Source organism: Rhea americana, unplaced genomic scaffold (genome assembly GCF_003343005.1).
Source record: "Rhea americana isolate MKP2758 unplaced genomic scaffold, rheAme1 scaffold_241, whole genome shotgun sequence".
In the NCBI taxonomy this organism is placed as follows: Eukaryota; Metazoa; Chordata; class Aves; order Rheiformes; family Rheidae; genus Rhea; species Rhea americana.
Window position 1 is genome coordinate 1210371 of NW_028186359.1, and position 12144 is coordinate 1222514.

The 12144-nt window shown below is 44.8% G+C and overlaps 1 protein-coding gene across 2 annotated transcripts; it reads left to right on the forward strand.

The window, feature by feature from the left end:
- Positions 1-3188: 3188 nt before the first annotated feature.
- Positions 3189-11777, forward strand: IRF6 (interferon regulatory factor 6). Of its 2 annotated transcripts, none has more exons than XM_085306588.1 (8): positions 3189-3205; positions 7812-7988; positions 8887-9091; positions 9523-9645; positions 9755-9901; positions 10119-10511; positions 10919-11037; positions 11362-11777. In XM_085306588.1, exons 2-8 carry the CDS (start codon positions 7815-7817, stop codon positions 11581-11583), a joined length of 1383 nt encoding a protein of 460 aa, XP_085162714.1. In that variant the 5' UTR covers positions 3189-3205; positions 7812-7814; the 3' UTR covers positions 11584-11777. The 2 variants fall into 2 exon arrangements, with proteins under 2 accessions (XP_085162714.1, XP_085162713.1); XM_085306587.1 differs by lacking the exon at positions 3189-3205 and adding an exon at positions 3629-3639.
- The last annotated feature ends 367 nt before the right edge of the window (positions 11778-12144 follow it).

The window sequence follows — 12144 nt, forward strand, 5'->3', positions numbered from 1 at the left end:
TGGTTTAGAAAGAAGAATTTATAATATGGAGAAACCCAGGTCAAGAATCAATCTAGCACTTGCTACTGCAGAAGTATCTGGTTTCTACAATAAGAACAAGTCCTATTCAGAGTCCACTCATGCATGTGAGTAACCCTTCAGTGGTATTACATATATATTCATGTTTGCAGAAGCATAGCCTGACTTTACATTTTTATGGCTCTTCACATGTGAGGGTGGCCAAGCAATGCAGGGATTCAGTCAAGAGCCGCCAAGAAGGAAAGGTGACGGGCAGGGCAGCAGAAGTGTAGAAAGAGAGGAGAGAGACTAGTGGAGTTACTAGAAAGACTGAAGATGCTTGCTTTCTGTAAAAAGGTGCATTTTTTGGCTTGATGGTGCAGAGGAATCCTGTTTGTCTACTCCTGTACCTAAAAGAATGTAATAGGCTTAATAAATTTAAGCCTTTCTTCTACAAATGCTTTAGGCATAAACTTCAAGCCCTGAATCTGAATTAATTTATGTCTCTAGTGGAGTAGGTGGAGGGCTGATCAAGGAAAAAGTGTATTGGATCTATCCCCCAATGTGTGCCTTTTAGCTAGAACTACTAGAAGGAAGTCTGGAAACCATAGTCACTGTGATATCTATAAACGGTTTGTGTTGCATTCTCCATTTCCCCATTGTCATCCAGTGTATCATACCTATGGATCATCCCTATGCTCATTACGTGTATCATGTAAATGACAGCTTTCTAACTCCTCAGCTGATATGTTTCTTCATTGATCTTGGTTAATATCAGAAAGGGCATGGGTTCTATACTTGGGTTGTGAACGTAGTTCTAGGGAAACTAGAGGTACTTTTTTTTGCAGAGATACAGGTGGGAAGGATCAGATCTTTTTACTCCAACACAGGTCRGGGAACCTCAGAAGTGTCGATGTGAAGCTCTCCACCATTTCACACTGCTCTCCTGTGCAGAGCTGCCTGCTGAAACGCGAGTGCTGTGAGCACAAGACTCCACATGCCCAGGACGTTATGTTGCCTCATTGCATAATTTTGTTTTGCCGTATGGGAACTTAGTGATCTGTTCCCAGGAGAGAAAATGGTTCCTCTTTGTTTTGATTACTAGGATCTTTTCCAGCTAGGAACAAAGGACTGAAAGAGATCTCCTGGGTTACAGAGTCTGACCTATGCTATTGTAGGTATCGTGACATACAATCCCTTTAATAAATGTAGTGATGTTTATTTGGCACTGAAGTAAATTAAACTTGTAGCTCCTGGTATGGAAATTCCTCTGCATACAAGTTTCATTGTACAAAAAAAAATGCTCAACAGACTGCGTATTGACAGAGCTGTTGTCTCCAGTCATTAGGATATTGGTTTATGGAGCACAGTCTATCAGCTACAGGATTTCTCCATACTATTTGAAAAAAAAAGATGAAGGTAGAGGTAAATGGAAGTAACTAAATATAATAATTTCTATAAAACACTAAATAAAGAAATTGGTGCTCTTTGGCTACCTGAAAGTTTAGGATCAGTGCTGTATAAAATGACACAGACTGAAGAACTATTATGCCAGAATGAAAACTGGGTGACAGAGTTGCAAACAGGTAACATCTGATTACATGTCCTGCCTAATGAGCTATCCCTACATTACGACCAATGCAGCTCAGAAGCTGTAGAGTTTCCCAGCCAAGAGTGTGGAAAACTAGACAGCTCATTTCCTGTCAGTTCACTAACAGAACATGCTGCCACACGCTTTAGCAAAGGCTAGTAGAAATTCAAGAAAAAAACTGCAGARGGATGGGAAGACTCATTTGTTTGGCATCTGCATGACAGTCAAGGCAGGGTGCCGCAGCAGGCACAGCTGCCCAGCTTCAGAGCCCCAGGACACAACAAAAGCGGGGGGAGACCAGTCCTCAGAGTGTGCTCAGGTGGCCGCCCCTAGYCACCTTGCTGCCTTGTTCCATTATTTCAAACACACTGGCCCTTGGCTGCTCTGAGACCACTTTTGGTGGCTCCTTTGAGCAGGCCTGGAAAGAGAAAAAACTGCAGCAGAGTGAGGTGTGTGGCTGAAGGGCGCGTGCAGTATTCCCGTTGCTGTCTGCTTCCTCAGGTGCACTGAGTCTGGTATACCAGACTGCAGATGAAAGCAGRTCTGAAACTTCCCTAAATTTACTAGACGCCAGGCAGGACAGACATGTGGYTGTGAGGAATGCAAGGAGGATGTATGGCAATTTTTGTGCTGACCCATTTCCATACCTGCCTAAGTGGGGAAGGGAGCAACACCCTTTCTCCTGCAGATGTACCTGCATTCTTCCTATTTGCACTGCCTCCTCTTCTTCCTGTAAAAAAAAAAAAATTACCCATTACTAGGCTTCCAAGGTAGAGGAAACTCCCAGAAAATATCTTAGAGAGATGCAGTGGCACTGGCAAACGCTTCACACTAGTTTGAAGGAGCAAAAAAGGGATGCAGAAAAGATTGAGGATAGATCGAAGATCTTTAATATTTTGGTTGAGTTGTTCAGCCCAACATTTCTCTGTCCATCTCTTGTCAACTCATCACTAAATTAGCTGAATATTGCACATTTTCATATGCTGGGAATAACCRCATGGTATGGGATATTATTACAAGAGCTGTTCTCCCTAAGTTTCTAAGCAGAAAACAACAGATAGAAAAAAATCTAAAATTTGCAGTGCAGTGCTATCCTAGAATGAAGAATCCTACCCTTTGAGCTTTGCCTATTGCTTTTTATTTCCACAGAGATCTATCTACTCATGTGCTGACAAACTATTACTACGTATCATCTCAGAGCAGCGACATTTCAGCGGTGAATGAAGTTTGAAACATTTATCTTGTGCTTTGGCATCTTATAAGATAAACATCTCAAAAAAAGTGCAAAATTACACATTTTTAGTGGATTTTGAAAATTTTCAAAACTTTTAAGGTAGAGGGTTAAGCTTTCAGTGTTAGGCAGGCTCTCCAGCAGCAGGAATCAGCACTATGAGCCTTCAGGAGGGGAAGAAGAAGGGAATTTCCTGCTTTTTTCATGTTAATTGAAACTGAAGAGTAAAGTATTATGCGATCCCTTGAAACCAAGATTCACTACTGAGTCACTGTTCCCCACCTACGAGGAAAAGAAATTAAGCGAGGATTCGCTGAGACCTCGGTGGAAGGCTCAAACGTGCTGCAGGAGCGAGGAAATGCAGCGGGGCACCGCGGCRGCTAAAGGTAGGTTTGTGAGCGTGGATGGAGCTGCGGTGCGAGCAGCAGAGGAGCGGTTTTTCTACAGCTTTCTGGGGAAACAAACAAACAAACAAAAAAGCTTGTGGTTGTGCCTTAATCACACCTGACTTAAGGGTTGTCTTTGTTCAGCGCTCTGGATGTGCGAGGCCGCAAGTATGGCTTTAGACTTGGAAAAAGTTGTTTTTTCAAAAGGAGGGGGTATTTTTTGTGGAAAAGGGAAAATGCGGCAGTGGCGGGGGAAGGGGGTCGTGCCTCGTTCGCCCGCAGAGCCGCGGGCGCGGGGCGCTGCTGCCGCGGCAGCGGCGCGCGGGCGCGGAGCGGCCCCCGCGGGCGTGGGCGGAGCGGCGCGGGCGGCGGCGCGGCTGCGCCCCGCGCACCTGGGCAGGTGAGGGCGGAGCGGCGCGCGCCACGCCACAGGGGTAAGTTGCGCGCTGGCGGCCGCGGAGCGTGGGAGCGGGGCTGAGGACGGGGCGGGTTGTGACACCGCTGCGGGCCGGCAGCGGCGAGGAAATGGCTGCGGCGGTTTTTGCAGAAAGGCCCCTCTCGGCCTCTAGGAAGAAGCCGCGGGGCTGCTGCTTCCCTGCGCAGCCCGGGAGAGCTGTCAGGGCGCGGGGGGCGGCCGGGCTGGCGCTCAGCTCGCCCCCGAAGCCCGCTTCGCTGGGGCCGGTATCTCGTTTCCCTGCGGAAAATCGTGAGTCGCTCCTGCCGGAAAGCTCCGTTTCTCCTTGGACCSCGCGTTGCAGGGTTTCTGTGGCAGGAGGGTGGGAGTCTGATGCGGAACAGAAAACAAACTTCAGGACGAGAGCTTGGTTTGCTTAGAGTTAGCGCAAAAAACTTTCCTTGCAGAAAATCAGAAGGAAGCCAGAGCTTTGGTTTAGTGTCTTCAGGAGCGTGCGAATCCCGGCCTGAAAAGGGAGGCAGTGGCAGAACAGGGAATTAGCCACATCCGAAGGCAGTCGGGAGGATAAAACGCTGAAAACGTATTTATTGCACTCCTTTCCCATCTGTTCACATGGCTTACCTGGTCGTTAGCCTTAGGCTACGTCTTTCAAGTTGGCGTAAATGGAGGCCTGTATTTAGGCCAGGGGTGGTATTTGCCCCCTACAAGCTGCCAAGAGCTATTTGGGTAGCGCGGCTGTTGCCACCTTGAGCAGCCGAATTCCCAGGACGGAGCCGGGGCCCTTTCAAGTTGATGGGCCATCCTGGCCTGGCAGATGGCTGCGCTTGCTGGGCTGGGCCCGAGGAGCTGTGAAGTAGGAGGGTTAATTGCGTTTAAAGCAGGTTCCCTGCCCCGCGCAGGGCAGGGGATCCTGGGCTCTTGTGAAGCAATCAGGAGCACAGTTTTGGGAAGGTGATGTGTAAATCTCTGAAATGCAGGAGCTACAGACTCCAGGTGGAGGGAGGTGATTAGATGTTAGATAAGTGGATGAAAACTCAGCCTGTTTCTCTGTGCAGACAAGGAATACTGATGTTAAGAGTTGAGCAACTCGCCTTTGGAAAAAAAAATGAATGAAAATCCACTAAGTACATGTTAATGTGATTAAATTGTAAGTAACAACAAGGAAGGAGGTGACAGGCTGTGGTATCGCAGAGATTAACCTGGAGAAAGCTGCCCCCCTTCTTTAGTTCCTTAGAGGGTCCCTGACTGAGGTGGAAAAGGAGGGCTGAATGTTCTTGGCTGTGTAAGCTGAGACTGAAAGCATTTGAGATCAGGAAACCCATGCCACAAAAGTATGGTAAGGATCTGAGCGCCTACAGGAGAGAACCAAATTGGGTCAGCTGTCTTTGGTATCATTTTAATGCTTGTGTTGTAGCTCCCCATCCATCAGGATGCGGTTTGTTGGAGCGCCAAATCCTGCTTGAGGCTGGGGCGAAAGTGGGGGTTTGCGGCCTCCGTCTTGTGGAGCGGCGCTCTGAGAGTCTCTGCTGTGAGCACACAAGCTGGCCGAAGGGGATGAAGATGCAGTGCATCTCCTCGCTCCAGGCCTGGGATACTGCTGCTGGCAGCAGGCTGATGTGGACATCACCAGGGAGCTGCACTTTGTGTGTGCTCTAGTGCATTTAGGTTTATTGCTCGTGTATTCAGAGCCTTAGCAAGTCCCTCTTTCCGGTAAAAGTTAGACAGGCTTTCACTTTCGGATAGTGTTTTCCTGGTGTACTGTGCCTATTGAATTAAGCAGCACATACGCTGGCTGGCGTCAGTGCCGAATACATGGATAGGGCACCGGCCGACTGGGCGTTCCTGACCTTTGTCACTCACCCGCTGCACTCGGAGCAGTGGCTGCAGGGAGGTCTGTGTGTTCCTGAGCTTGCCTGAGTTGTTTTTGCTGGGCAAATGTCTCCCATCCAAGGGAAAACATCTGGGTTAGTTAAAACTGAAAGTGCACTGAATACTCACGATGCTGGAGGGATGTATTAGCAGTGCAGGGATGTATGAACTACCCCTGTGCACCAGACATTAAAGCTGGCGTAAGGGAACTGGGGGATTCCTGTTGGCATACATCCAGGGCCGGGCCTCTGTCAGCAAACCCCGTTAACCTGTGCAGGCGCTCCTTAAGCGCGTCCCTGCTGCTTTTGGAGAGCTTGAGCAGKTTTTGGTGGACCCCTCCAGATCGAAGTTGGAAGTTGTAAAAGAGGTTGACTCACTGTTTGAGCTGAGCAATGAGATTCAAGTTGATCTGCTCTCTGTTATTATGTCAATAAGTCATTGGTGATAAAAGGTCATAAAGCATTGTAATGTCTTGTATTGATACACGTTGTCTCTGATCTAATAGACCCTTTAAAACTAATAAGGCCTAGTGCACTGTCCAGGTGACTGAATTTATTTTGTTCTGGAGGCATGAATATTTTCTCACTGAGGTCTGGGTTTGTATTTAATCTGGATCTTTCACGTGTGTGTGTGTGTGCCCGGTATGTGTTATTAGAAGGGGAGACTGCTTGCAGTAAAGTTAGAAGAGTGCAAAAGAGGTTGTGGAATTAAACTTTATTTAGGACTTGTTACAGTGAGAATTCTCCTTTGGAAGGGAAAAACTATGTATTTCTTTTTTCCTCATTTCTAAATACATTTTGTCCAGGATTAACCTGGACTTTGAGCCCTTGCAAACATTATTAAAATTTTAATTTTGATAGGATTTGCAGACATGGCTAGCTGATACAGCAATTTCAGAAGCATAAAAATAATTTTGACAATTCTTTTCTGATCCTTTTTAGCTCCTTGGAAGCAGTCTATTTTTTCAAGATCCTAACCAGGATCCTTGACAAAACACACTTTCAAACTAGTATTTAAACATGATTTCCAATTAAATCTGAACTTTTTTTGTTTGGTTAATGGATAATAAAAGTTGTGTTCAGATTAATATTCTGTGATCACTTGCATTTAAATTGGATCTTAAGGTATTTGAACAAATAAAATCTGTTCCTAGATTAGTTCTTGGATAGGGTTTTTCTTTTTCTTTTTTTTTTTAAGCTCTCTTATCTCTGCTGCTAGACATATTTTGCAACTCCTATAGCAATATTTAGGGCTTATGGCAAAGGTTTTATTTATCCTGTATCTAGTTTTATCAATGGGAATATTTGCCATTTTCACTTCTATTTTAAGATTTATGAACTAATATGTGGAATGTGCTTTCTGAGCATTTGTGTAGCATAAAAATAAAAAACATGTAAAAATACCAAATATAGCCTCTTCTTGCATAGGGGCAAGCATTTCTTTTTTTCTTTAGCTTTGTACATGTAGTGAACAAGGAAGATACTGATGGTTGCAGGTGTAGTAGCAACATAGGACTACTTACACAACAACAACTTTGATAGTTAACTGATGCTGTTAAAAAAACCCAGCTAAACACTAGTCAGTTTTACTTGATTTTTTAGCATGAGTGTGCACTTGCAGTTCATCCCCTTCTGGACAAACATCCTAGTTACTATGGGTCAACATTTTACGCTGAAGTTTGTAAATGATTACAGTATGTAGTAGCATTCAAAACATTCATGAAAAAGTCATGAAATGACTTTTGGATGAAACTGTGTCTCCATATGATAAAACGCTCCCCTCCAGTTCAGCCTGAAGATTCCCCCATTACCTCACTGGGACAGAAGGGTAAAACTCTCTGTGGCACGTTAGCCTTTCTGCTTCTGGATATAACTCTTACATGACTCAAGAGAAATTAGATCAGATAGTTGAGTTTACTAAAGTGTATGCGGAGGCTTTTGAAATTCTAATGTCTGTTCTTGCTGTGGCTTGTTTGTGGCTTTATCTCCTGCACAGCATTTACAGCGCTGTTTTGATTGGGGCTAATCCCTGCATGTGCTCAGTTAACACAAATAATACACCATCTCTGATTGCTTTAATATTTGAGTGAGTCGTTCTTGTAACGATTACGGTGCTTACTTAGTGATGCATTTGTAGTTGCTTCTGGTAGAGCAGTTATCTAGTGAAATCTGAATTTGTGTTCTAGACGTGCAATAAAATAACAAAGAATAATAGTAACATTGCTGATAAACCTTTTTCATTAAATAATATTTTTTTGAGGGGGGTAGAATCAGCCTCTAAAATTTAGCAGTTTGTCTACTATTATCTCATTGTCTTTCGTAGACAATGGCATTGCACCCACGAAGAGTTCGCTTGAAGCCCTGGCTGGTAGCCCAGGTAGATAGCGGTATGTATCCAGGCCTTATCTGGCTGAATCGAGAAGCAAAGCGATTTCAGATCCCCTGGAAGCATGCAACTCGGCATAGTCCTCAGCATGAAGAGGAAAACACTATATTTAAGGTAAGGTAAGAGAAGCTTGGTTATACCATGGCCATTAAACAGGGACAAAGGGTTGAATTGTTGGCCTGAAAGCTGGATAGTCATTTCAGACTGTTTCCAGGCACATTTTGTCCTGTTTTCTTTGACCTCAGAAAATCTCAATGCCAAGCTTGGCACTGCATTGAAAAGGTATTTAGTTCTTTAACCCTTTCAGACCACCGGAGCCCAGACTTGATGTCTGACTGCATAGATTGTGGCAGATGAAGTCGCTGTTATTTACTTCATCTAGTGGGCTTAGGTTGTGGTGGCTGGCTTGTCTGTAGTATCACACCACTAAGTACTGTTACCTAAATCTTAGCTAGAGAAGAAAAATCATGATTCTACCACTAAATTCTAATGCCTGCCATCACTCCCAAGGGATTCATTATAGCTCTTGTACTCCTTTGAGGAAGAAGTACTCTTGCCTTGAAAGGATCTTGGCTTGATAGTCTGATTTTTGGGGGGAAAGAGGAGGAGGGCCAGGTGTGAGCTCTGTGGCTGTTCTCCCATCCTACTTTTGAGTCCATTTCTACACAAGATACGGTTCCCTGTCCAAAATGACTTTTTGGTATCCAACCCAAGCAACCTAGAAAAAATCCAGTGCATATTCCTGTGTAAATTACACTTTCTTAACTTGCAAAAAGATGCATGCTCAAAACTGCTAATGGTTCTCTGAAATTAGGATTTACATTTCTCCCTCCCCCCACATTTGAATGGGAAAAGATATTGTAGAGGGAACTTCCATTGTTGTTATCAGAAGAGCTGAGGTGAGACTTCTGCAACAGAAGAATATTACAGTGAATTTGTTTGAAAGCATGATTTCTGATAAAAGCTGGCATATTGAGAGAGCTGGACTAAGCACGGTGTACTTTGTCCCCAGGCATGGGCTGTGGAAACGGGAAAGTACCAGGAGGGAGTTGATGAGCCAGACCCTGCAAAGTGGAAAGCCCAGCTCCGATGTGCTCTTAACAAAAGCCGGGAGTTTAATTTGATGTATGATGGCACCAAGGAGGTGCCCATGAATCCTGTTAAAATTTATGAAGTTTGTGATATCCCGCAGTCCCAGGGATCAATCATTAATCCAGGTGAGGGCCTTGCTGACACAATACTGGTAACTGAGCAGGCATCTGTCCAATGTCATCTACCTTTCCTGCTGAGGAATTAACTCTTAAGCTACCTTTGTGTGCAGTGGAAAATGGTGTAATATGCAAACTCGGCTAAGAGGACTTTGAACCGTAGCATAACTGTACTCAAATTAAAGGTTGCATGCTATCTGCCAAATAATCCAGCATTGCTGGTAGTTTATTTGGATCCTTAGCTCTCTAACGTCATGCTTGAAAAAAAAACTGATGGTAGTATATTGTAAAGATTACATTTTCCCCTTTTTTACTTATATTTATACAAATCAACATCTGATAATATGCAAAATCAACATGAAAATTGCAGTATCTTTTTCAGGAAATGCATTGCAGTGTTTCACACAGAGCGACTACCCCTAACGTGTGCTTGTTTGTAGGTTCCACCGGCTCAGCTCCGTGGGATGAAAAAGATAATGATCTTGATGATGATGAAGAGGAAGAATTGAATCCATCTCAGCATGTCCCTATTCAAGAGACCTTTCCATTTCTTAATATCAATGGTTGGTAGCATAGGCTGTCATCTATTAGTGAAGTTATTTCCTTGTAAATTGGTGCATCCTTGAAATCAAATCTTGTTTTATCAAAGAATTGATTTTTTTTTTTTTGTAGATTCTCCGATGGCTCCAGCCAGTGCAGAAAACTGTAGCCCTGAAGCTGTGTGGCCAAAGAATGAACCTCTAGATATGGAAATGCCTCCAACTGCCCTGCAGCATGACTTCTTCAGCAGCCCTGAGCTCTGGATCAGCTCTCTTCCAAGTATGCATATGGCTGTAGTGTCTCACTGTGCTTTTAAACCAAGTGGTTTTTAACCTTGCTTTTCCCTTGATTGTTTGCTTGTTAGCATGCAGAACTGTGTATAGTTAAAATATTCTTTCAGACTCTAGCTTACATTGCATGATGCTTCTGCACTACAGATGCATGCAGTATATGTGTTGAGGTGCAGGAAACGTCTTACTAACAATTCCTCTGTCAGTGACAGACCTAGAAATCAAGTTTGAATATCGAGGAAAGGAGACTGGACCCACAACGACTGTAAGCAACCCACAGGGATGCCGACTTTTCTACGGAGAGCTGGGTCCAATGCCAGATCAGGAAGAGCTGTTTGGGCCTATTAGTTTGGAGCAAGTCAAGTTTCCAGGAACAGAGCAAATCACCAATGAAAAGCAAAAGATCTTCACAAGTCGACTACTAGATGTTATGGACAGGGGGCTGATCCTAGAGGTCAGTGGCCATGCCATCTATGCTGTCCGACTCTGCCAGTGCAAGGTGTACTGGTCTGGTCCATGTGCGCCTTCCTCCACTACACCAAATTTGATTGAGAGGCAAAAGAAAGTCAAACTCTTCTGTCTGGAAACGTTCCTAAGTGGTAGGTAACTTTTGCTTCTGGAAGGAGCTTTGGATGCTGGTCTTGGCTCTCTGTAACACCATTAGACTGGGTGATCAGCAGTAGGGATCAGCGGTTTGCATGTGCATGGAATGTGGTTCAGTGGCCACTGCTCTCCCTGACTGCAGTGGACTATAGAGCAGGTGCACATTGGAGGAAAGTGAATTTACACTCATTTAACAGACTGAAATATTGGTGGGTCTCGTTGTTAAAGAAAGTTCTTTCTGGATTTAGGAAATAAGCCGTAACTCTTTATATGTCTAAGAGGTGGCTCTGGAGAAGGATTGCATGATCCTTTTAGATCTGGGACAAGGGTAACAAGCTGGGGTGTGGTAAGTGTTCCTAACGGAAAGAGAGATAACCCTGCAGCGTTCTGTGTTTATTCTTAGAGCTGATTGCCCATCAGAAGGGACAAATTGAGAAACAGCCACCATATGAAATCTACTTCTGTTTTGGGGAAGAATGGCCTGATGGAAAACCTAGAGAGAGAAAGCTGATCGTGGTTCAGGTATGAGCAAAGGCTGTGAAATAAGATGTGCCAGCCTTGCTGGGCTCCATAGAATTACACCCATAGATAACAAATAAGATATTTTTCTCTATCTTGGTTAATGATGTCAAGAAGCCCAAATAGGAAGCTGGTGGGTTTTTGTCACATTAACTGCAAATGATATGTATTCCTGGTATGCTGAATAGCTTTGGTCTGTGAACTGCAATCGGGTTACTGTGGAAATCAATCTGCTAGTAATTTGACCACTGCAGGGCGTTCCTGGTGCAAAATAACAAGCATGTATTATGTGACCAGCTGAAAAAACTGCCTTAATTTTTTGAACAGGTCATTCCCGTTGTGGCTCGGATGATCTACGAAATGTTTTCTGGTGACTTCACACGTTCCTTTGACAGTGGTAGCGTGCGGCTGCAGATCTCTACGCCCGATATCAAGGACAACATCGTGGCCCACCTGAAGCAGCTGTACCGCCTGCTGCAGAGCCACCAGGAGGGCTGGCCCATCCAGGGCCCTGCGCTGCACATGGCCACGCCGCTCCCAGCACAGTGACCGCCGCCGCGGCCCTACTCTGCCCTCCGGTTCCTTGTACATATAGGAAGAGATTTCTTAACTGGTGCCTTGCTTGAACCTGAATTAAATCTGTAAATCTGGTTGTCTGATTAAATTTTGAATAGTCATTAGTACTTTTTATTTTGGAAGTGTCCAAATAGAGTTTTATRAGTATTATTCCTTTAAGTAGTTTACTGTTTTTAGCTTTTTGCTTAAGCAACCAACATGTACAAATCAGATTTTTAACTAATATTTTTTAAAATCCAGTATTGACATGTATATAAATACTTGATTGTTATAGRGGGAAAAAAATAATCTGTGCTCTATTAAAACTGCCTTGAAAACATCTTTGTACCCACTTTTTTTCTTCCCCTCCTACCGCCCCAGCASCTGAGAGTGAACCCTGAGCTCCAGCCGCAGGGAGAGCAGCCTCCGCGGCCCCAGCTGTGCCCGAGGCGCGCGGCGCCCGTTAGGAGCCCGGCGCGCGAGCCCGGCGCGGAGGCGCGCGGCGGCCGTTAGGAGCCCGGCGCGCGAGCCCGGCGCGGAGGCGCGCGGCGGCCG